The sequence below is a fragment of the Hakea prostrata genome, chromosome 5 (genome assembly GCF_041222555.1).
Source record: "Hakea prostrata isolate BN-2017 chromosome 5, UWA_Hpros_2, whole genome shotgun sequence".
In the NCBI taxonomy this organism is placed as follows: Eukaryota; Viridiplantae; Streptophyta; class Magnoliopsida; order Proteales; family Proteaceae; genus Hakea; species Hakea prostrata.
The window spans coordinates 19,764,785-19,791,121 of NC_142604.1; the positions used below are offsets into that span (position 1 = coordinate 19,764,785).

General features: G+C 38.8%; 1 protein-coding gene across 2 annotated transcripts; it reads left to right on the plus strand.

Moving 5' to 3' along the window:
- The first annotated feature begins 2,276 nt into the window (after positions 1 to 2,276).
- On the plus strand, positions 2,277 to 19,262 carry LOC149015635 (YTH domain-containing protein ECT4-like). Of its 2 annotated transcripts, XM_089155040.1 has the most exons (8): positions 2,277 to 2,763; positions 8,448 to 8,524; positions 8,650 to 8,830; positions 9,967 to 10,043; positions 10,143 to 10,658; positions 11,481 to 12,020; positions 17,120 to 17,332; positions 18,304 to 19,262. In XM_089155040.1, the coding sequence occupies exons 1-8, from the start codon at positions 2,718 to 2,720 to the stop codon at positions 18,682 to 18,684; spliced, it is 2,031 nt and encodes a 676-aa protein (XP_089011166.1). In that variant the 5' UTR covers positions 2,277 to 2,717; the 3' UTR covers positions 18,685 to 19,262. The 2 variants fall into 2 exon arrangements, with proteins under 2 accessions (XP_089011166.1, XP_089011167.1); XM_089155041.1 differs by lacking the exons at positions 2,277 to 2,763; positions 8,448 to 8,524 and having other exon boundaries at positions 8,822 to 8,830; positions 10,154 to 10,658.
- The last annotated feature ends 7,075 nt before the right edge of the window (positions 19,263 to 26,337 follow it).

Sequence of the window (26,337 nt, forward strand, 5' to 3'; positions counted from 1 at the left end):
ATGAATCTCCACATTTTATTGGGTGTGGGTTTTACACTTTAAAGGTAGGTCCTAAGTTGGATTGGTGTTGGTCCTCCTCATTAAGGAGGATGGTAGACTGTTGGCAGACAACACCAAAACTTCGATAAGTTGAATTACATGTGACTTGTGATTTTCATATAGATCTCATGGGTACTATATGGAAGACACCACTGTCCATAGTGTTTTTCAAATAAAAAAAAATCTCACCACCCCTTAATCCCTCCATCTATAAATAGGGTTGGGGGGGGGGTTGTTTTACACAAGAGAGAGAACAATATCTAAATATGTGATCTCAAGTGTTGAATGAGTAGTGACTGGGATAGAGTTGGTATAGTGGGTTAGTATCTAATCTCTTTAAGGGTTGAGAGTGTGAGTTGAGAGAGGGGTACAAGATATGGTTTGGTTATAAATTTGAGTATTGTACAAGTTGTATGTCTCAATTCTCATAGCTAAGAAATTCCATTATATTCATGGATGTAGGCAAAGCTAAACTACATAAATTGTTGTGTTACTTTTGTACAATTTCATAGTGAGTCACACATAGATACTATTCACAAGTAGCGTTTTTGTATTTTTTTTCCGATCTTTTACATAGGTGGAAAAAGTGAACCATTTTTATCGATCTTTTACATAGGTGGAAAACGTGAACCACATATCGATAATTTTCCCAACAGTTGACCCACCTTGAGTCCATCCACATGATGAGGTGTACATTTGGAGGTGAGCCCACTTTCTAGAAAAGTTGATATAAAATAAATGTTCATTTTAGAAATGGACGTGCAAGTGAAAAATTGTTGACTATTCTTTCGATGAGCTAGAGTTAAAGGGGGGGGGGGGGTGTTTGGGATTGACTTTCACTTCATTTCTTAAGAGACTTTGATGAGAAACCATTAACAAGGTTTTGGAGTTTTCTTGGAGAAGAAATGTAGTGTAGAAAAAATTTGACATGTATTTTTTCATATTTTTATTGGTCTAGAAGTGATAGAACTATTTCAAGTAATTCCGCTAAAACAACTATGTGCATTTTTTATTTTATATTCACTTATGATCTAGCTTAGTCGACCAAATCATAATATTGAAGGATAGGACCCCTTCTTGAAAAACTTCGGATACTAAGAAGAATTGAAGGAAGTACAACCGAGAATGAAACACCTTGGACATAAAGCTGGCAAGAGGGAGACCTCAGAGAAATTTCCCCAAAGGATTCCAATCCAATAATATACGTTGAAGAGACCACTAAAAGAGTTGAATGCAATGGAGTTTCTTCAACAAACCCCTCCCATTTTTTCTCCTTTCGGCATGCTCCAGGTGTCTAGCTCATCCTGCTTCTCATCAAGGTTTTCTTGCAAATTTTCATGCTCTCTTATAATTGGCATTTTTTAGGTTATATCTAAGCTAATGGAAGTTGTATTTGGACATTTTAGAGGTGAAAAAAAAACTCATTCTTTTGGTTGTAGAGTTATATTCTTGTTTCTTTCCTTCAATGTTTGGGATATCCACAAGCTAGGTCCAAAGCTTAAGAAGTTGTAATCAAATGTAATCCCATTACTTATTATATTGAAAGTTTTTTGCTGGGCTAGACCATGTGAATTTTGTCTTTTCTTATTAAAGGGTTTTCCACGTTAAAACTTACCAGTGCTTTTTGTGGTTGTACTTTGCTTGCTTGCTTTTATCTCATTGATTCCAGATTATCATTTATTGACATACTGTATTTGAAATCTCATAAATGCGAGAAGTTTTTGGTTTCTAGTATCTCATACACCACTTTGTCAATGTAGGATTGGTAGAGTGGTAACATCCATATTTCTCAATAGAGAAATCATGGATTCGACACTTGTGTACGATAAAGCTCTTTATGAGGATTAAATCGAGGCATGCTAGCTGGCCTGAATGAACCTCTCAGACCCAAAAAAAAAAAAAAAAAAAAATCCCATACACCAAAGACACTACAAATTGATTAGTACTTACACCAAATCTACCCAAAATCTACCCATATTTTGACACTCAAAATGGAGGTTGGCTATCAATCAGTGGATCCATGTGATTATGTTGACTTGTGTGAACCAACAATGCATGATGCACAATGTTCACACAAGATCTCCAAATTGTCATTTATTAAAACAAATAAATAAATGATAATAATAACAATCGAGTTTGATGTCTCACCTATTAATAAATAATAACTCGCTTTTATCCTTGTTGACTAAAAAGTCTCTCTTCAAATTCAAATTGACGTATGAGCCTCATGCTCTGTGCAGTGTTTAATCAATTTTCTTTTATTTTCATATTTTTTTTTTGGTAATAATAACCAGTTTTCCTTTTCGGTGAATATAGATATAGACAGATAGAAGTTTAAAAAGGAAAAAAATATAATGTTTGCTTTTGTCCTTTCAAGTCTGATGCGCATTGATTCAATTGGAAAGTTGTGGAATCTAACGAAGGGAAGCGAAACGTTACTGCTACTGATTTTCTGTGTTTGCAGGTTTCTTCCCGCGGCTTCTTTCCTGTACAACCTAAAATTCCGATTTGTTTTTATCGTTTCTTCTAATCATCGTTACCTGACCAGAACAACAACTAAACAAAATCCTTTAGGTGATTAGAAAAGGTTGAATCTTTGGCTTTTTGGTTTAGCTTATTGAATTAGAGATTACACGCTGCTTGGGTTGGCGTCGTGCTTTGTTAGAGATCTTTGATTCATGGCAGGCGTCCAGCAAGATCCGGATCGAAACATCGCTGCTGGTGGTACGTCTGGAAAACTTCATATTTTCCTTGATTTGATGCTTTCGTTGGCTTTTCTGTATTGAACTTTCTGCTATTCCTTTTATTTTATTTTATTTATATATATATATCTCTGTGAATCTTTATTCTTACTGTATGAGTTGAGTTTACAACAGAAAAGAAGCGAAGAAACCCTCTTTCTCGCAGCAGCCTGAAGATTACTGTATTGTTGGATTTGATTTTGATGGTCTTCAATTTTAATTTTCTCAGCAAAGTCGAGACTTTTTATCTTATGAATTTGGGTTGGTTGATTTGTGGGATTCATTTGTTGAGCAAGCTTGTTGTTGAATGACTTTAATCTGTTCTTTTCTTCGCATTAGAATTTTCATGTTCGCTTGTAATGACTAGGTTCTTTTACTCTTGTATGTTGTTTAATTCAGTTAGTTTGTAGTGTACTTTACTGGTTTTTCAATTTTATCTACTATGTTTTTCTTTTACTTGCTTGAGCTTAAAGTTTTCCATTGTCTGAACTGTAGTGACACAGTTGTATATTTTTTGTTGAGGTCTGGGTTTAGAGTTCACAGGACAGAGGATTGAATACAATCACTGCATCATGGGTGTGTTGGAATTGCATCCAGATCCACACCATCTTGCCATTTCCTCCGTCCTCGCCATTGGACGGGTGAAATGTGGGTTGTTGGATCGCACACATGCTTCAAAGCCCCTCTTAAATCATGAATCGCTCATTGAACCAAACCAATTTCATGAACCAGCAAAGGCATTGGTACCCAGCCACTGAACTGAACCAAGCGGGTGTACATAACCCTAAATTTAATATTTTGCACATCAGTTTGAATTCCCCTTTCCCTCTCAAAGCAAAATCCCTAAGGTTCCTTATTGTTTATCCCTTGATCGAATGAAGAAGAAGAAGACACTGCATACAGTTGGGCGTGTGCGAATCAAGAAGACCCGTTTGTGTTAGGCTTTAGTAAAAAATAACATTGCCATTGTGTTTATTGGACTCAAATTAGGCTGCATACAAAAATTCAGACAAAAAAACCACCTAAAACCCACTGAAACATGTTCAAATGGTATACCATGTTTTGTCGAAATTTCGGCTGAAATCTCGATATCAGGTTGAGACACTGGGACAGGACAAGATTTTAAACTTTGGTTAGAATGAGGTCAAATTGGTATCTAAGTTAACTAGGTTGGAGGATGATGTGCCTTAAGTTTGGAACAGATCTAATGGTCAGATTGATGTAGATCTGGCCTTGAATTTTGGGTCTAATTCAAGAAAATAAAGAGGGTGATATGAGAAGGGAAATGGAGTGTTGGCTGCCAGATACCTAGATCAGGAGCCTTGTAAAGCTTTGGAATGATTGAAAAGGCTTCGTCAAAGGCTGTCTATTCAGCCATAGCATGGATCTGGTTTGACTTCCCCAAAAAACCTTAGTGTTTTTTCAATCTTAGACCCACCTAACTGAACAAAACATTGCTGCAGCGGCAACATTCACAAAGGGGGTCCCAAACTGAGTATAGTTTATTGATCTGAAATCTGAATTGGTGTGTTTCCCTTTGAATGGAGGGTTTTATATTTACAAACTAAGCTGGAGTTCTGATTTGAAACTGCTAACTGAACTCTAACTCAAATTAGAACATAAGTGACCGAGATTTTCCGGCAATTCTCCATTAAAAACAGGGATTCCGTTCTTCTTCCTCTTCGGTACCGAATCCTCATCTTTCAACCACCAACATTCTCCAACACTACTACCACTTCTGGATTTAAGCCCTTTTTTCTTCTTCTTCTTCTTAGCAAGTTCTTCGCAGAACTCCTCACGCCACCACTCTCGCGGCCATTTTCCTGCCGCCACCACCAGTCCTTCCTTGAACCAGTCTTCTTCCTTCCACTCCATTGGCTTCCCTCGCCACCACTAATTACATCCTTCCTATTGTCAACGCTATGCTTTGAGAGGCTCGTCTTTTCCAAGATCTTAGAAGGAGACGCCTTTGCAACAAAGATTGTCTCTGGTGACTCTTCAGGATCAGGAATCCCGACGACATTGCCCGGCGAGTTTTCCACACCCACATTGCAATCATCACAAGCCGTAGTCACGCTCTTTGTTTATCTGATTCCGTTCTCTCTTTGAAGCTAAGTCTCCGATCTCCCCGACGAGTGCTTGACCATAAACGCTGCTCTCTCATCAGCCGATCTACTTTCTCCTCATCACCGATATTCCGGTAAAAGTTCGTTGGGTTTGTTGGGTAGTGAACCGGCGATACCCAACGAACTTTCGCACCCTGATGACAGCCCCAAAAACTAGCTTACCAGTGATATAACAAATAGTGTCTCGACAAAAAACAATCATCAACCAATGACAAGCTCTGGCAAAGGAAGGTCTTCTGATAGGCAAAAAATAGGTGATCAACATCCTTAATGGCATTCCAACAAAGGGCACAAGAGGGAACCTATATGGTAGTGAAGGAGGAAGGATTGGTTGGGGAGGAAACAATTGAGGATATCCAAACCGTAAGGCTGTGGCCTTTGAACCAAATAAGGGGTACCAAGGGATAGCAGTGGAGTGGTGGTGGGTTAGGTTCCAAGCTTATTAGAATTGAAAAGGCTAGAAAGGGGGAGCCAGGTGACCTCATCTGTTGGGGAATTTTTTTTTTGGGTAGGGTGGTTGGGGGAGAGGGGAGTGAAGGTGGGTAAGATTCCTAGAGCTGGGTGAGGCTAGGGTAAGGGAGAGAGAAAGATCTGATAACCATGGAAAATGACACTTGCAAGCAAAGCATATTTGGGAATGCTAGAGTAATAGACTAAACGTGTGCCTAAGAGGAGATAGAGAAGACCGAGAAGATGCCAAAGGTTGAGCCAAAAGGAGGTAGTGATTGGGTGGATAAGAAGAGCTTTGCACCAAATCCAAGAGGGACTTCATATGGGGTAGAGATACTCTAACTAGGGTCATTCTTACGAAGGTAAAGCCTAACCTATTTGACACAAAAAGAATCATGCTTGGTCAAGATTTTTCCATATCAATTAAAGGATGCTAGTAGTGTTGTAAGCTTTGATCCTACAGATGCCAACACCACCTTCAGGTTTTGGTGGCAAATTCTGGCCCAACTAATGGGGTGATGGAATTTAGAGGACTCCTTGCCTTTCAGTAGGAAGGAGTATAAGGAGATTCCATAGGAGGATTGGAGGACTAATTTGATCAGCTCTGACTAGCATAAGAAGGGAGCTTAACCTTCTATAGTCTGAGCCTTTTTGGATAAATCCAACATAGGGATAGGAATGGTGCAGTAAGTCTAGCAAGAATGAGAGGAAGGCTGGGATATGACATGAATAGATCCTAAGAAAAGCTAGTGATGTGGAGTAGGGTGTGTCTATCCCCATTGGATATCCAAATGGAGGAGATGGGATAGCTGAAATTCAATGCGAAGGACCAAGAGACTCTCAAAGAATGGAAGGGAGGACATAATGGAAGAGATGGAGGAAGAGGTGGCCTTGGAGATGATCCTGAGGTCATCAATAGAAGCAAGGTGAGTAAGATTGGTGGCTTTGAACTTGGGAGTGCGAGAGATGAGAAGTTGATCAGTTTTGACCTGAATAATCCTAGAATATACCTCAAGGTTAAGAGTGAAGAAAAAGGGTAGGAGGGGACAACTTTAGAGGATACCAACCTTAAAGGGGAAGAAACCAATAAGGGAACCATAAATGATGACAGAGAAGAAGAGGGAGGAGATGTTGTTCCAGTGGATGAAGGATGTAATGTTAGCAATAAAGTCCCAATGCAAAGAATTGAGGAGACCTATGATGAGTGGTGTGGACATTGAAGACTCTTCAAAGTCACAAGCAAACGGAGCGCTACGTGAAAGTATGCTAGCTAAGTTTGACTAATACGTGCGAGTGAGGACGAAAAGGCGATGAATTCTATAGTTTTCTGTAGTTCTTCTCTCTAGAAGAGAAAGAAGGCCATGCCATGCCCATGCTAATAGAAACACCCTAAGGAAGGCCTTATGAATATTAATTTTCAAGAGAGCATGGGCGGAGCTCCCCTTAGGCCTAGGGAGCCATGCTTCAACCCCCCGGCCAATATTTTTAATTTTTCTTAAAATAAGCCCATTTTGGGCCCTTCTATTGCTATTTTTTGATCTTTGGCCCTCTTCCAGTGTAGCATCCCCCCCCCCCCCCCACCCAAAAAAAAAAAAAGAGTTGAAATCCTGGCTCTGCCCCTGCCGGAGAGCAGAATTTTGTGTGACAACCTCTTAACAGTTTTTGAGCAAAGAAGAAAAATTTGGGCAGTGTTTCTTCCAAAAATAAAATCTGATTGGTTGGGGCTGATTAGTGAAGGCAAAACAAACTGAAGCCTATTTGCCAAAATTTTGGCTATAAACTTATGAATGAGATTACAAAGAGAGATGGATGCAAAGTCCAACATGGAGTTGGCTTCCTCCTTCTTGGGGATATGGCAACGGAATGTTTGTTTGATTTAGAGAGTTGATCGAGAATAAGGAAAAGGCCACAGATAACTGCAGGCCTCTTCTCTTGTTTGCGATATTACTTTCTCTCCTCTCTCAGTTTCTTCTTTCTGCTCAACAGCTTGGTTACTTACAGAAATCTGGAAACATTTCACTTTGATTTCTTCAGATTTGGTGAGCATCTAGAAAAACTTGTGAGTTACAACTGTATTGTCCCACAATTGGTGCGTTGGTCTTTGCAGCATTAATGCTTTTGCTGGTCGATTCCATTATCATAAAGCTTGCCAAAATTGGCTTCGTTCCAAGATGTAGAATCTTTATTGAATCACGACTTTCCCAGGTTACTAGGATTTTGGTTCTCTTTCTTGGGCAGGACACCAAGTACATGTAAGGGGTGGTTGGTGGATTGAGTTAAAGTTAGGATTTGTGAAAGTAGGTAATATTAGAGTTTCCAAGTTCAAGCAATTTGACTCAGGGAAAGCTTTCTTCCTGGAAGGAGATGTTGAGAATTCAACAGATCAGCCAGAACAAGTTGCTTAAATCATGCGGGGATGGGATTGGTATGAAAGAAGGCAGTAGGAAGCTGCTATCCTGGAGCAAATGTTGCTAAATTTGGAACTGTTCTAGGATTTGCTAGTATAATTTGGGTGGTAGGTCCACATATTGAAGAATTTGAAAGGTTTAGGAACTAGAGGGAAAGGGATGAATGGAGAGATGGCAAGGGCTATGGTCAGACAAACTTGGGAATTTGGCACGAGAATTGAGGAGGAGCTTGCCAGTATCCTCATGTATCTTCCTTTTATGTTTCTCTTGTTAAAGCAATGAGTTTGCTATTTCCAATTGGAGGCTGCTGATTTACTTCTAGGCTTCTAGCTATCTATTGATTCACGGTTAAGTATTTTACCCTTTGTAAGGAAATAAGGAGTTAAGCACTCTCTTCTCCTCAGTATGATAATTGAAATATGGAATTGGAGGTCTGCATATGAATCTTATAGGTTTTCCTTATATTATCCATCACCCATGTTTACTAGAGTGGCTTTGTTCTGATTTCCCCCTCCTCAGATTAATCTGTAGTCAGTTTGATTCATATTTTTATCTATGCTTGTGTACATATCACTAACCTTCACTGTGTTCTTTAATGAACTTTGATTTAGATATATTTTTTTCCCAACTATTCTTCAGTAAGCATTGGGTAGTCAATAATTTTTTCTACTCTTATTTCGTAGACTCTACTGAGTCACTAAACTTATTGACCCTGAACTCTGAAGAGAAACATGCTGATCAAAATAACTTGAAGGACCAGGTAGTTTTTCTAGCCCCTTTAAAATGATTCCGTTTTTATTATTTATTTTTACAGTTTTATTGTTAATATTCTTTTTGTAAAATCAGTTCCTTGATTCTTTTTCCTTTCTAATTTTCTGTTATCAGCCACTTTGCACCAAAGATGAGCAGCAGATGGGTCCTTCAAATCCTTCTCAGGATGCAGCCCCTGCAGGTGTCCTTGGAGATGCCTCAGGTCAGTCAGCATCTGTAGGTGCAGCTGGAGATCGGAGCACTATCTATCAACCCAATATTTATGCACCTCAAGCCCATACATACTACTATGGAGGTTGGTTTTGTTGCTCTTGCTTTACCTGCACTGGAGAACATTTTGGTAGATGCTGTATGTGTTTATGACCCATTACCTACCACTCTACCAGGAAATCAGTAATGTTCTGCAAAGTGAAAATATATTTTCAGATTTATATGGCTCAAACTGGAAATTCATGTTGAATGTATCTCTAAAACCATAGTTGTCATGGTGTCTAGGCAGGTTTCCATGGTGCTGGGCGGTCACCACTTTACTAAGTGGATGAAAGGCAGGCACCTTGGCTGATAAGGCATGCCTTGGACGCCTAACCTGTCATTGGAGACTGCTTTAGTATCATTTTGCCTTTATAATTAGTGATCTAAAGATTTTAAATGTAATGTTATTATTGGCTGATGTACGGAATGCTCATGGAAGTGAGATGCAGTAAATCAATCAATTTGTTTTTTATATTAAAAAAAGCAAAAGAAAAAAGAAGAAGGAACAATTGGCACAAATTCCAGTCGTGCAAATTGCAGAGGCACACCTAAGTAATTAAAACTGGGGGGTGGTGGTGGGGGTGGGGAACCGGAGAAGTTGAGCATGGGAGGCATAAATATAAGATGTTAGGGCTGCTCTTCGCAACTGCGACTGTGTGAACCGCCAGTCCTGAAGGGCTAACCAAGAGCTATATTTTCTTATTTGCTACTAAAGACCCATTTTGCATAACTCTGATTCTTTTATATCTTGTCCACAATTTTTGATGTGTAATTCCACATCAGCTCTATTTCATCAACTTTTAATTACATCTGCATCTCAAGGCCTGCTTGCCTTCAAAAGGGTCCTCAATTTCAGAATAATTTCACATTTGCTTCTACCCCTTTGTAATTTTCAAGCTTGGGTGGGCCTTTAGTAACTGGCTTGAAGGGTTTTGAAACCAGGGTGGTGAATCAGTTCTCCGGGTAAGATCTGTTAAAACAAAGTAATTGGCCTTGTTCTGGCCCATGAAAGTGGACCAATTGTTTAATAAATTCTGATTTTGGTCCTTTTCTTCTTCATCCTTCGATCACATCATGCTACTTTACAAATTTGCTGCAAATGTGTGAGCATGTATGATCTGCCTTAATTGCTTCTTTCTCATAACATGCTTGTTTCTATTATATACTTTTGAGTTCCAGGTTATGACAATGGGTTCAGTGAATGGGATGAATATCCTCACTATGTCAATGCAGAAGGATTGGAAATTGGATCTCCTGTAAGTAAATTTACTTAATGTTGCATTTCTGTAGCATACTAGTAAATCTACTTTGTTACATCTCACCAGATATTTATTTTTCCATTTGATCTTGTTAAGGGCATCTACAGCGAAAGTCCACCCCTTGTATTCCATACTGGTTTTGGGTACAATCCTCAGATGCCTTATGGGCCATATTCTCCAGTTACAACACCACTTCCTTCTGCACGGGGAGATGGTCAGGTATATTCTCAGCAGCAATTCCAATTTGCAGGTCAGCCTTATTACCAGCAAGCGGTTCCCCCTAGTATGCCATATATGTCCTCACCAACTCCAGTTTCACAAGCTGAGCTGACAATGCCTGTGAACATAGATCATCAAGGGGATGGAATGCTTTATGGGCCCAGGCCTGGTTATTCTCCTCCATTCAGTTCCTTTGGTGTCGGAAATAGTTTTGATGGAAATTCTGCCAGTGGCAGTTTCTATGATTTGCAGCAAGGGTATGAGGGATTTGGATCTGGTGTATCATGGTCAGATTGGTCAAAACCCACAGATGGGCAGAGGTCTTTGTCACCATTGCCATCGCCAGGAGCTTCTCCACAGCAATTTGGATCATTTGGGCACAGCATCGGAATGGTGAATTTTCTCTTTCCTGTTGATGACTTGAATTCATTATGATCTTTGGGGATCCTTAAAAGTATTGCTTCTTCTGGAAATATCAAATACAGTTAACTCTTATTTTCAGCTGTGCAAGGTGGCATGGTGGGTTTGGTCTTCTGAGAATAATTGTTGAAGGATGCTGATTTTGAGACTTTCTTTTAGATGAATTATTGGTGTGGTTCCTGACTTCGTCAAGCACCATGAAGGAACTTTTAGACAGAAGGGATTCCTCCCCCATATCATTAATTAATAAAAATCTCACACATTGTTTAGTGACTTAGCCTGGCTACATACGGAATGGCCACAAAAGGGTCAAATATAGAGGGGACATAGCTAGGCATACATTTGAATTCATCTAGTTATCAAATGTCAGATTCCTGATTAACAAAATCTCACTCACTCACTCTCTCTCTCTCTGAAAGGAATCAGATAGTTGGTTATGGGTTAGAAACATGGAAACAGCCTGTCCTGAAAAGGGGATAAGGCTGCACACATTTGCTATCCCAGACCCTGCAGTTGCGGGAGTCTTGTGCACTGGGTTTCTCCTTTTCCTTTTGAGATGTGCCCTTCTATGTGAATTTACATTGAATTTACCTTGTAGTTCCATGATAGCTGGGAGTTTATACTTGATACTGAGTCCTCTTACAGGTTAACTGTGGAATTGTATATGATGAATCCTAGTGAAACTTGTTATCAGTTCGTCCTATTCTGAAATTGGTTAATCTGTTTTCAGCCATACCATTTATGCGCCTGCAGGGTTAATAGTGTAACTTCTGAACTTGCTCTTATTATTTTCAGGCTTCTCCACAGCAAAGACCTCTATATGGGTTTGGATCTGGTTCCAGCTCATATTCCAGGGGGTATGCTAATGGTGGAATCTATCACGGATCTGGTTTTGGGATTGGATCTCTTTCCAGTTTGGGTACACACACCCAGAGCCGGATGGCAATTGAGAAGGGCAGACGACGAGGAAGAGGAACTGGATCCTTGTGTGTGTGTAATGGATCGGTTGATATCTTTAACGAGCAGAACCGAGGACCAAGGGCTACAAAATCAAAGGGCCAGATCACTGCTGAGAATGGTTCTTCCGTTGATAGTGGCAAGAGCAGCATATCTAAAGATGACAGCCATAGTGTGTCATACAACAGTCCAGATTTTGTAACAGAATACAGTGATGCCAAATTCTTCATTATCAAATCCTACAGTGAAGATAATGTCCACAAAAGCATTAAATATGGTGTTTGGGCAAGCACACCTAATGGGAACAGGAAACTCGATGCTGCTTATCGTGAAGCTAAGGAGAGAAAAGCTGCCTGCCCAGTCTTTCTGTTCTTTTCAGTAAGTTAACCCCCAAAACCATTTTATCTAATCTTTTAATTTTTAAGCCCATTTATTTGTAGGGCTGAAATTGATATTGAATTTCTGTCTATTTGCCCGAAGTCCCTAATAAATGGAATAACTAGGCAGCGAGAATTTATTAATTATCGCAAGATAGTAAGTAACTCACAGAAAATGTAAGAACCGGATTTGAAGAAATCAAAGGTATGCCTAAACTACTACTGTGAGAAACAGCATGTGAAACCGAAGTAGATAGTAGTGAATGAAATCAGCAACTATATGTTGAGAAACACGATGTTGGTAGAATAGCTTGTATGATCAGTGTGATCCCAAGTTCTTTATTTATAATGAAGTGGAAAGAACAATATTACATAAATACCTTTGCCAGGGTAACAAGAAATAGAAAAACGTATGAACTTAAACTCCTAATAGAACTCAACCAACACTCCCTCACAAGTTTAGGCATAGATGTTAGTCACGCCCAACTTGGTTAGAATAGGAAGGTAATCTCCTTCCTTTAAACCTTTAGTAATAATATCTGCCACTTGGTCTCCAGATCTCACAAAAGGCATACATATCAACCCTTGTTTGAACTTTCATTTGTCAAAAAATCTGTCAATTTCAATGTGCTTAGTTCGATTATGTTGCATAGGATTATTGGCAATACTAATGGCAGCCTTCTTGTCATAGTACAACATCATAGGATTTGGAACTTGGATTCCAGTATCTTTTAGCAGGCCTTTCAACCATAGTAGTTCACAAACTTCACAAACAATAGCTCTATATTTTAGTTTCTGTACTAGATAAAGCTACCACATTCTGTTTCTTACTCCTCCAAGTGACTAGATTACCTCCAATAAAGGTACAATATCCCAAAATTGACTTCCTATCAGGAGACCCAACCTAGTCAACATCAGTGTAAGCTTCTACCTTTGGACTATTTTATTATATAAGATGTCTTAAATTAAACATTTTGCTTAAGAAACCCTGTTGTTAACCCCTAACCCCTTAGTGGTTTGCCTCTTAAATCTTAATTTCTGCTGCTGATTAAACCCTGATACATCAAGGCAAAGCATTTGCTTGTGTGGACTGTTTAGTATATATTGAATTAATAGTAAGCGAGCATAGTTTGTTGGCCATTTTCAGGGTCTATGCAAAGGTTCGTATTGTCTTCCAATCTGCAGTCCTTCCATCTGTTCTTCATATGACCTCTCCCATTAATTTTATTATGCTTTTCTTCCAGCTTTGTTAATTGTGTTAGCCTATAATAAGTTCTGATTACTTGCATGTTAGGGTGAATGTGGAAACTGTTTTACTTCTAATTTGACCTCAGCCTTCTTATAATGATTTTCTTCACTTGGACTTTTGATAATTATCTGAGAGGGGAAGTCAATAATTGGTGCATAACTGCAGATCTAGAGACCTACATCTGCAAGCACAAGGCCAAGGGGAAGCTGTCCAAGTAGTACCGCAATGAGTACTAGTGACGTGAACACAACTTGAACCCCTTGTCGAAGCCCTAAGTGGGGCCCACAAGATGGCTCTAAGAAGCCCCAGGCTGGCCTTACCCCCTAGGAGGGGTATTTTGGGCATCTTGTGCCCTATTTAGTTGCTGGAATATTAATTGCAGTGTAATTATAGATCGACTGTGGTTAAAAATTCCCGTTTTGAGTTAGTTGTCGAGTCCTTAGTTCTTTTAAACTCCAGCACAAGTGGCAATTAGAGTTTTAATTTAAACAAAATCTAAGCATGTGCTTATTAGATTTTAAATTAATTAATACTTTGATTTCAGCATCTGTCCATTAGGGACCTTTGGATGTTTAGATTTTATTTCAATGGTCAAGATTATGTGGTGGGATCTTAATCTATAAAAGAATCCCTCCTAGCGTTTAGTTCTTTTTAGTAGGCTATAAATTAAACCCTATTCTTTCTTTGTAGGTTGTAAGTCTGATTCAATAAAATCAAAGTGTTTGTGAGAAACTAGGTTGTAGTTCTCTTTGGGAGGACCACGGCAGATTTTGAAGCATTCTTCAACAATCAGCAACTAGTATTAAAATACAGCAGCTATTACAACCACAGCAGCCTCCACCAAGTAAGTAAACACCCCAGCCCCCTTCCCCCTCCTCTTCCCTACCCATGCAAGGATCCCCCCACCCTTCCCCAGCCCTTCCCCTGGCCCTGCGCAACCCTATTCCCCATTCCCCTTGCTGCTGTGACCTGGCAGCAGCCTTCCCCGCCCCCTGTCAACATCCAAGCCCCCCTCCTCTCATCCCTATGACACCCTAACTCTTGCTTAGCCCCTCCCCTGTTGTGCGCAAGCCCTAGGAATCCTCCTCTCCCTTCTCCAACCCCCGCAGCCCTCTTTCTCTGTTTCTTCTTCCCTGCAGCAGCAACAGCAGGCCTCCCCTGTTAAGTCTCTAATCCCAAACCCCTTACCTCCCTTTTCCCTCTTAACTGGGTTGCATCTTGTCCCTCATTCCATCCCTACCTATTCCACCTAAAACCCAAAAGCCTAACACACTTAAAATTCTGCACTTCATCTTGTTCATTAAAATTTCTGCAATCCATCTTCAACCTCTAGACCTAAACCCTCGCCCACACTCTAAAACCATTAGGACTAAGCCTGAAATTACAGAACAGCAGCAGCAGCAGCAGCCCCATTCTACACCTAATCGAACTGGAAAACCCAAGTTTCCAAACCCTACTGTTGAACTCCAGATCTGGAATCAGCATTACAGCGAGGTTTCAAGTGCTACCCACCCTACACATCCTTCAAAATTAATTTTCTTTTCTGGAAGATTCTGGGTAGCCTTAGTTTTAGGGAAAATCCACAAAAAACCCTAACCCTTAAACAGGGTTTACACCTACTAGTAGTAGCAGTTTACAGTGCACATGTTTTTTTAAGCTCTTGGACCATGGTTCAATTGGTTTATTTCTGGTTCAGTTTAAGTTGCTGACAACCTCACCGGCATATTAGTCACTGGGGGCCTGCATGGTAACACTATTAATCTCTTTTCTGTTCTTGGGCACTAAAAGACGAGAGCTTATTTGTACTTTGTTCGTTTTCTGTTCCCGGGAATGAACCGAGAAAAATGTTGCTGATAAACAGAAAAACAAAGCTCCAATATGTAGCTTCTCTATCCCAGAAATATAAGGAAGACTTACGTGGAGTTGCTTTTTAAGGAGAACAAAGTTGATTTGATGGGCAAAGCAGTAACTTTATGTTCACAATTAAACACCACCTCGAGTGCAAATTTAGCCACCGCCTCTACCCTCACCTGCACCTGTGCTACCACAGCACCTCCCTTTGCCATCACTATCACCACTGGCACCACCTCTACCTCCTCCAGACCACCATCTTTGCCAGTGGCACCAACCTCCACCTCTACCTGCACCTTCATACTGTCACCACTCTCCGCTGCTGCCAATGTCAATGCCAACGCCACCACCACCACCTCCTCCACTACAACTGCCACTACCACCTCCTCTAAACCACCTTTGCCACTCCACCATTCTACTACCACTGCCACCTCCACAACCAGTCCACTCCCACTGCCAACGCCTCCTCCTCCACTCTACCACCATTGCCACTGCCACTAACACACCTACACCTCCAGACCACCACCATGCTCTGCAACCAGTGTCACCACAACCTCTGTTGCCACCACCACCATCTCCCATTCTAACTCCACCTACACAGCCACGACCACCACCACTTTCACCTCCAAATTTTTGAGTATTCAATGGCTTTTTTAGAAATTTATAGAAGCTATGGATACATAAATAATTGTGTATGCTAAACATGTTTTTGTTTCTTTCTAGGCCTGGTAATAGAAACTTTTGTGTTAACGATTGAATTTTTTGCCTAGAAATTTGGCCAATAATAAAAATACCAGAAGTCAATTTTGGATAGAAACTTGGCCTAAAAACAGAAATGTTATCGTGCTCTAAGGCACGCCTTCATGCATAGGACTTAAGAGTTTGTTTTGTTGTCCTTTCCTAGTCCAAAGGGGACTCTTGTAATCAGGCTGATTAAGAGGCTATATTAGATGCTCCATTGAGGAAAACAAACATAGTATTATGCAATTTTTGCCCAAGCATGGGTGTTGGTGTCTCCTTCTGAGAGTTTTGTTGATTTATTGTTTTAAGTCTAGGTCAGGGTTCCTTGGTGTTTAAAGTCCGAGTTCTTAGGATTTGGTGCTTTAAGTCCAAGATGGTTTGAGGGATTAAGTGTTTAAATTCTAGTGACTGTGGATTCAGTCTTATTTAATATCTGTCAACTTAATCAAGTGGCTGATCAAGGATTAACTTTAAGGCTGCTGCTAGTGAAGCTTCATCAAATCAGTAAGTTTTTCTGCAGGGTCCTCTCCAACACCCTAAACCTAATTCTTTCTTCTGTCTCCATTTGATCCATCTTCATCCCCAGCCCCTTTCTCACCATTAGAACTCTCTAACACCTCCTCCTGAACACTTAGTCTTCCATAGACCTGCTCAAGTACTTCAGGTGTGCAACTTCTCTGTAGATTCTCCTTGCTGATAGAAGCAAGGTGTTATTTTGGAATTTTCATCACAGCCCAATCTGACCATTAGATAATCCCCATCCTCCTTTAAGGCATATCATTTCCTCCACCATTAAATCCTTCAATCCAACTTCATCCCCATTCTCAGCCTAAAATCCCAACTCTTGGAAAATCCCAAATTATTCCAAAAAACATAGATTTCAAAAACTACTTTTTTGTTCCTCAGGATCTCCCAATTTTGTGGATCATAGACTCATAGTTTGATCATATAGCCTTCTTCATTCTAACCCAGTCCTAACTTTAACTGACCATCTGAAACCCTAATTTGAATTGCTCTAAAGGAAGGGGAAGAAAAGGAATAACCTGACCTCAGCCGTACATGAATCTGACTCTGGTTCTAGATCCTACACTTGGCCCCAAATCATATTAGGGCTATATGAATTTTTATGCTTTTCTCACATTACCAGAATAGGTGGTGAGGGAACTGGATCTTATTTTGTTGTGATTGTTAAAAAATTATTAATGCTTTTATTTGATAGATCATAAATATTGAGTCTTTTACTTCATGGCAATATGCAGGTAAATGCTAGTGCACAGTTCTGTGGGGTGGCTGAGATGGTAGGGCCTGTGGATTTTGATAGAAGTGTGGATTATTGGCAGCAAGACAAGTGGAGTGGCCAGTTCCCTGTCAAGTGGCAAATTGTTAAAGATGTCCCCAACAGTCAGTTCCGTCATATCATACTTGCAAATAATGATAACAAGCCTGTGACTAATAGCAGAGACACTCAGGAGGTATTTTTTTGTTTGTCATTAAAGTGCCAATCAATCTAATCTGTAGTCAGTCTAGGACTTGTTTGATCTTGGGTGTTTGTCAGTTGCCCTATTGTGATTGCTTAACAAATGGAAGAACTAGGACCACAGTTTGCCTCTCTTTTCTTCCTACATTTTTCCATCGTTGTTTATACATCTTTCAGGGTTCCGTTGGTCAATATTAACTTATTAAGTCTCCAACAGGTAGAGGATTTTATTACCTTTACCGTTAAGCAGTCGGAAAATCCAGAATTTTTTATTCACAGCTTTAACTGAGTTTCTGCAGTTTGTTGTAAGAGGTTTGGATCTTTGGCTAATTGTCCATTTGGTTTGCCTGGCTAGAGAGGTTTGTGGTTTTTGGTAATGACAAACTTTGGTCTTCCTATGCTTAAAAACCATGGAGGACAAGAAATAGGGGCATGATAATTAAATGTGATCTCAAAAATTTTGTCTAATCTTTTGCTTTATGAAATTAATCAAAGAAAGAGGTTATCAAGCTCTCACGATATTTGTCATTTAGTGTGAGAATGATTGAATTTGTAACAAAATCTTTACTTATGCAGCAAATCATTAATTTTGAAAATTTTATGGTTTATCTCCTGGGCTAGGCAGTCATTATGAAGGTTCTTCTAAATGATCAGTTCTCATAGTTGTTCTGTGGGTGGCATGTGAGAGTAATGGATTTTAGGGATCCTAATCTAATCTCTTTGTTTATGTTGTCTGTATCCAAGTATTCATTCCTAAGTTCCTAACCTCATGTAGTTTCAGTTAACATGTATTGTGTTGTCATTTTATCATAGTAACTAGTTTACTCTCCTGTTTTCCTCTACTGCATGGGAGCGTACGCATTTCGTTTTGATACATTATTTTCATGTTTTTTTAAGTTATTATTATTTACTCCACCTTTTTGTCTGTATGTTATTTTCCCTCATCTTGTGCCCAAAATCATGCAGGTCAACTTGGATCAGGGCATGGAGATGTTGAACATATTCAAGAACTACGAAGCTGATATGTCCATCCTAGATGATTTTGATTTCTATGAAGACCGGGAAAAAGCCATGCAGGAGAGAAAGGCTAGACAACAAGCCAGCTTGATGGTTGTGCCTGTGGCTGGCACTCATGAGCACCAGATTCCTGTTTCATTGCCCAATGATGTAGTGAAGCAGATATCAAAGAGCTTTGCACAAGCTGTTAAGTTGGACGATGGCAAGAAAGGGGATCCAACCACAGAGCTGAGTGGATCTGCTCTCCCTGTTCCAATGAGCGTAGTAGTTAAATCTGAAGACACAAAATCATCGTTAACATTGCCAGCTTCAAGTGGGCAGAGCAATTAGTAGTTGATGGTAGGATTTGTGAAGGCCTTCTGGAATCTGACTTCTAGTTCCTGTTTTCACTTTAAATGTCTGGGCAGGTGGAAGCTATGTCAGATGTCAAGGAATTCAGGGTGCATTGCTCTATGTGTGGAGGTTGAAGGGGCGTGTTCCCAGGTCGAAAACTAGGTGTATAGTACATACCTGATTGTAATCTTAGTTTTCCGTCTATTATCCTCTTTATATTTTTGGTTATAGGTTTTGTGTTCGGCTATGTATGTACACAGCCTGTCTCTGCAGCCATGGGATGGGTGAGAGAGGGAGCGTGAAATGCCAGTTCTTTCCCTTACTGGGCTTTAGGACTGAAAACACCGACCATGTACATAATGATTGCACAAAAACCAGATGTTCCTGTTATGCTTTTGTTTTGTTTGGTGAGAGCAGATAATTAAAGCTGCTGGTTGACAGAAGCCTTAGTGAAGTTTTTTCATCATGGAAGGCAAACAAATAATATGTTGCAGCAAGGCCATTGGAAACGCGTACATGGGTGAGTAGTTTTTTAAGCCTAGTTTGGCAGCTATTACTATATGGGAATTGATTCTTCTTTGTCCCCCCCCCCCCCCCCCACCCCTTTTTTTTTTCTTGAGAGTTTCTTAGAATTGTTGTTTCACATAGTCCTGCAATGTCCTGTGTTTATTCATGGTACCTGCTCCAGCTCCTCTGTAACAACTAACAATCACAAATAGATATGCAGGATGTGTTTGGTAATGGTATTCAGAAAATAGTTATAGCATTTGTTGGTTGTAGGAGAAAAGAAAAATGGGTGATAGGTGCTTGTTAAAGTGGTTTGTTCTTCTAGTGATAGATGAATTTTGCGATGCCATTGGAATGTTTTCTGGTGAGCTTGGTGGTGCCATTAGAGAGAGAAAGAGACAAAAGGTTGAGAGAGGGGCTTGATTACAGTAGAGATGTGTACTGGGACTGACGGATTCCAACTGTATATGGATGCATGAAATTAAATAAAAATAAAACTAGTTTTAGTTTTAGAATTTCGTTTTTTTTTTTTTTTTTTGTGGGAGTGAACAGCAATTTCATTCAAAGGTAAAAGCCAAGGGGAAATGATTATATAAATCAAGAACTCAATCTGTCCTGCCTTCAAGGGACCACGCCTTCTGGGTTAATGAATGAGCAATAACATTCTGCTCCCTAGGGACAAAAAGAAAAGAGCAGCTATTAAATTCCTGGGCCAGCGTCTTGGTATCTGCAATGATGGAGGTAAAGTTTAGTGGGCCTTGAGATTGGTTATCAGTTAATAAATCCACCAAAGCCAAACTGTCTCTTTGGGCCACAACATATGAACATTTTTTTCTTTTGGCATATTTGGTTATATGAATCTTCAGATTTTAAATCGCTAGATTCACAAATGTAAAATCTCTAGATTCACAAATGGGAGATTCATATCGTTTGGTTGTGTGAATCCTTGGATTCATGAAATCTAGAGATTCACCTTTTTACATTAAAAATGTGAATATGTAGATTTATGAGTATGAGATTTCACCCCCTTACTATAAAAGCATTAAGCATTTGAACTATGATTCTATAAATGTTTTTTTCATGATGAATTTACAGATTTCATTCCAAGGATTCAGGGTAACCAAACGATAATTTTATGAATCATGACTCCATAGATTTGAAATTTATAGATTTGAAATCTCTAGATTTTTTAAGGGCCTGTTTGGTTACATGAATCTAGAGATTTCAAATCTCTGGATTCATGAAATCTGAGAATTATACCCGTTTGGTTATAAAAATCTCTAGATTCATGAAATCTAGAGATTCACCTTTTTACACTAAAAACGTGAATCTGTAGATTTATGGGTAAGGGGTGAAATCCAGAGATTTCAAAAAAACTATACATTTGCACATTCACAAAAATCACGTCGATCAAATAGTTATTTAGGATGAATCCATAGATTTCATTCCACAACCAAACATCTAATTTTATAAATTATAACTCCATAGATTTGAAATCGCTAGATATTTGAAATCTCCAGACTCATGTAACCAAACAGTCCCTAAATCTCTAGATTCAAGTAACTAAACAGGCCCTTAAGACATTCAAGTACAGCAACACCTTCGAGATTCAAGTACAGCAACACCTTCTCCCCCTAGACTCTCAGACTATCAATCCTTACTGTTGCTGAAGCACTTGCAGTCACTAATTCACCCGAGAGCTTCCTTCCTACAAACCCCCATCCCCCTCGCTGCTCTTCCAAAGGCAATGCAACATCATAGTTAAAAAAACTGCATCCTCCCTATCTTCAATCTTCATAGGATTCTGTTAGGATCTCACCTGCCCATTTGTTGAAACACCTTCCTTAGTTACTGAAAGGAATTCTTGAACTGCATCTTCAACCATATTTACCATCTTAACTGGATCTCCCTTTAAGAGCCTGAAGGTTGAATTGTTAGGAACCAGCAGATAAGGTAAATATTGCATAGAATCTCCCTTCCACTGTCCTTATTGTCAAACTGAAAATTCTCCCAGTTTTGTAATATACCTGCAAGTGTACAACTCCCTTCAGCCGGCACACTCCTCTTCTTTAATACTTTTCTACTTCCCCCAGCTTTTCAGCACACTCTCCACAAATTTCTGATCTTTTCCTGAAGTGTTGCAATGCCACACCCTCTTCCATACTCTCCTTGGAATTTGCTCCCACTAATGACCCCTATAGGTTGAAGGTTGGATTCTCAGTTTTCCAATGATCGATCAGCATGTGATAAGCCGATTTTGTACTAAATACTCGATTCTTCTTGGCTGCACCCCACACCTGCTTGTCAGAAGAAGGAAACATGGCAATCGACTCTTTGTAGTTTCTTGCCCATCCACCGGGGAGAACCATCTCTCTAGCACATCTCTCCTCCATGCAGTGGCTGAACCGGGGGGCATGGCCCCTCCGGATTTTTGAAAATTTAAAAATGCTTACATATTTTCTTAATTTTTCTCACTTTGTGAAATACCACTATTTGGCCCCCTTCAAAAATTAAAAATAAAAATTTAAGATATATATGATGGATACAAATGTCATTCTTAATCATAATCAAATGGTTATCATTAAACCCCTAGTTTTAAAGAATAAATGTTAAATTCAATTTAAAAACTAACTCACTATCCATGAATTTCTCCCTATATTATCTCTCATATTTTATACTTATTTATTCTCTCATGAATCTCCTCTTTTATTCCTATTTTTTCTCTCTTTTTTTTCTCTTTTTTTTTCTCTTTTTTTTTCTCACACGTCTCACAAAATATTGGAATAGTTAACAGACATTGGAATTTTTCGAAGTTTTCTCCACAATTATGAGTTCACTCTCTCTTTCTCAAATTATTCCTCTCTCTCACACTCATGATTTTTTTGGTATTCATTTCATAAAGTATAATTTTTTTTTTTTATTTAGTTGTTCTTTCTTTTTCTTAAAATTTGATTCTACTAATAGCAATTTGAATCTCGTTAGAATTCAGCCATTGATTTTATCAGATCTAATCATAATCATTGATTTTTTTTTTAATCCTTAAATTTTTTCCTAAAATTTCATTCCTAGTAATGGAAATTCAAATCTTGCTTAGAATTTCAGCTTAATTTACCTAAATTTTTAATGTAGGCCCCACACGTCAAAATATAAGAAAATTTTATGAGATGGGACCCACGGTGAGTCCCGCATTGGCCCAGGTATATTCGGCCCCCCCAATGTTCAATCCTGGCTCCGCCCCTGCTTCCATGTTCTATCATGTTGATTAATGAGATTAGAGAAGTGTTTCAATGGGGCACCCCTTCCACTTTAAAATGGATCTTAGTAGGGATTCAATTGTCCTCCCACACGTTAAGGGGTTGTATGACAATGATTCTGTGCTAATTTTTTCAATTCGGCACATATGCACTTTTATGCTTATGTGCCGAATTGGGCAAATTGGACACATAATCTGTATTGAAATCTTGTATGATTGGGCACAAATGAACACGTTTCTTTGGCAAAATTGGCACATAATCTTGTATGGTCGATACAAAATTAGGATACAAAATGGGCATTTTTTTATTTTTTTAAAATAAAATGATTAAAGAAGGTAAATACACATCAGTTGATACATAATTATTCTCATAAAATCAGGTGAGATTATAATGTTTTAAGTGATCAGTGATAGTCTCGTTGTTGCTGCCAATTGATTTGTAATTGTTTTCCTTTGGTCCTTCATTTGTCTTGCTTTATTTTAGGTATTTTTAGGAGGAATATAAGGGTCCGATATGACTTCTTCAGGTATTTAATGCGAGTCTCCATAGTCGTGAAACTTTTTGTCAGCAACTTGCTTGTTGCGGATGTAGTTATGAATAGCACAACAAAAAATGACAATTTTGGCTTGATTACGTAATGTAAACCTGTGACACATTTTGGCCAAAATTGGAAACCTCTCTTTAGGGACCCAAAACACCTTTCTATAACATTCCTTACCGAAGAGTATCTGTGGTTAAAAAGTTCAACTACATTCCTTGGCCCTTGACCTCTCCCAATGAAATCTTGCAAATGATACCTACTACCCTTGAATGGTGTCATGAATCCAACCATTGTTGGGTTTAGATCCAATTAGTCTAGATAATAAACTATATAATACTTATCTACGACAATTTAAGATAATAAAAGTTAGTCCCATTAGTTTAGATCCGATGAAGGGTTAAAAAGAATCGATGAACTAGTTGTATTAAATTTACTTGGAGGAGGTTAAGGAAAATTTAAGCTCGGGTCTGTAATCACTTGTCTAAAAACTCTGCAATCATTTGCAGAACCTTCCCAGCCAAAATAGACAAACGTGAATTTAATGTCAAAGGAACACGCACACATGACATTCTGTGTGGTAATTCTTTTCTTTCCATGATATGGTACTTGTTTTTCAGCCGATACCACTACATGCACATGGTGCCATTGATGGCATCAATACAATCTAATATAATGAACATTTTCAAACTCATTAAAAGATGTCGATAACAAGCATAAAATATAATGCTTACTATTGTATTCCAATAATGAAAGTGTGTATCATACCTTGAAGTAAGGAAAATGTTTTGGATTTGTTAGGATCTTTGTTGGAATTGCATCAAGGTTAGGAGGCCTTATGTTTTCTTTGCTTAACATCACGAAAGCATTTAACACTATCTTAAATACTCTTGTGACTGTCTATGGCCAATGTTAAAAATCTTTCCGCGACATCTCTATATTTAAAGTCACAGCCAAGTAAACACAAAAAGAGCCCAAGCTGTTCATCTACACGAATGTACTTAGTATCATCTAACCACCCTGTATGTCACATTTTAGACTCTAGGTTATAGAACACGTGTCGTTTCATCTTGATTCTCTCGTAGACGTGATCTACGTGTCCTTCTAAGATTTCTCTAACACGTCCGGGTCCCGTGAGTTTGCTATCTCGTATTGGTTCAAGGACACGGGTCACTTGTTGTGGTTGACCCATCAGCATCTCCAAACCCAAACACTCTACAAAAATCTCTTCATTTGAATCACAAGACGTATCTATACTATGGCTTTAATCCTTGAAAATAATCACAAGAACCGTATTCAAATAAAAAAAATAAAAAAAAAAGAGAGAAAATATCCATATCCAATTCATAACAATCCATATAATATATAAGAAAAATTTTACAATCCATACCCTATTAATGTAGGCTGATGTGACAATGCTGATATGACATTTTCCCAAAATATGATGTGACACTGGCAAGGAGAAGTGGGAGGCCGCATAGGTAGCAAGAGAGCTGGCAACCAATTTTACCGAAGTCACCTTTCCTTCTGCTAACAATAATTTATAATTTATTTTTCCGTTCTTTAATTCTCCCTCTAGTTTTGCTAGTAGCTCATTAAAACCATCTTTCTTTACCAAGGTTGGTCCAGGGTAAGCACTTGGTCGGTTTGAATCCTTGTGGATGCAAAAATCCTCGTGGGAGACTCACCCCCCGCCGTGGCGCGCGGCGAACCAAAAAAAAAAAAAAAAAAAAATCTTTCTTCGCAACTCCGATCTCCAAGGGGAGTCCTAAATATTTAGAAGGCTCGAATCCATACATAATCTTTAGAATTTTTGACAACCATGCTTTAAACCTCCTTGGGGTGTTTTGGCTAAATGTGAGAAGGGACTTATCGAAGTTGATTGCTTGCCCACTCACTTAGCAATACTTCAAACTTTCTTGAAGCTTGGATACTTGTTCTACTTTAACTTAAGAAAATAACACACAATTGTCCATGAAGAGTAGGTGAGTGAGTGGTGGAGCTTTACTCCAAATACGAAGTATTAAGTCTCACAATTACCAACTTTACCAATCGGATTATTGTTTGGCATTCCACACAAGCAAAGCCAGGAGGGAGGTTTCACCCAACAATTTTTATTGAGAGATTGTTTTGATAACTTGAGTTCAAGTTACAATCATGATCCATTCACCATGGAAACCGGATCATCTTCCCGTCGTGGCCGTGGCTTCTTGACCACAAAAACCAGTGGGGCCCATTGATGAAAAAGTTTTTTTTTTGTTTTGTCAAAAAAATGTTTTTCACGTGGGCCCCACTGGATTTTGTGGTCAGGAAGATTTGGGAAGCACTTTGTGCTCCCCGTCGGGGTCGCAGATCCGGACTTTTCACCATGCCCCAAGCCTGACCATTTTAAGTACACAAAGAAAACTTTTCTGAAGATTATAGTAATTTTGAAATTCTCAATGGTAAAAATGTTCATTATACTTTTTCCCAACAATAGGAACATTTACAGAAAACCCTCATAAGGACAACTGGTCTTAGAATTTTTTGGAAAAAACTAAAATTTGTTGAGATTTACGAGTTGTCATTCTGTGCTCTTTCTGGACCTAGTTGGTCTGGTTTAGAGTAGACCTCCTTGGTTGGACCATATCAACTATAGATTCTCCTGGTGTTTTGAAATTTTAACTTACAATAAAATAAGAAAATTATGCAAATACCCTTGGATTTTCATACCATGTTTACACCCATGAAATTTAATATATTATATTTTTATCTCTTATGCTTCAAATTTTATATCAATTATACCCTAATTATTAGAAATACTAGAGCTAGCTGATGAGTCAATATTTATTGTATTTTCAAAAATTCTACGTTAGCTTTGTTTCTCAAACTTAGAAGGAAAAAGAAGAAGAAGAAACTGATGAATAGAATAAAAGCCGTTCCTTTTTGGGCTACAACGGCTGGTTTCTTCTTCCTTTTCTATGTTTCTGTTTTGAACTGCAACTATTTCACTTGGTCCGACTAGGTTGATCTAAAAGTGGCACCCATATAAAAGAAACAAGCAAAGATAAAGGCTTTAAATCTTATTACCAAAAAAAAAAAAGGAAAGCCTAAGCCTTCAAATCTTATTAGCCAAAAAATAAAAAGCCTTTAAATCTTGATGTTCTGGAGTAACATCCAACAATCTAGATCAACAGCTTGACTTCCAAAAGCTAGGGTTATAGCTTACTTAACATATTATTGCATTAAGATCCTTGGAATTTATGGAAGGTACCTAATTATGGAAAGAAAGTCATTGTGAATCTATATCAACCGGGACACGATACTTCTATAGTTACGTGAAATGAAAATATTTTTCTACTAGAGGACCTT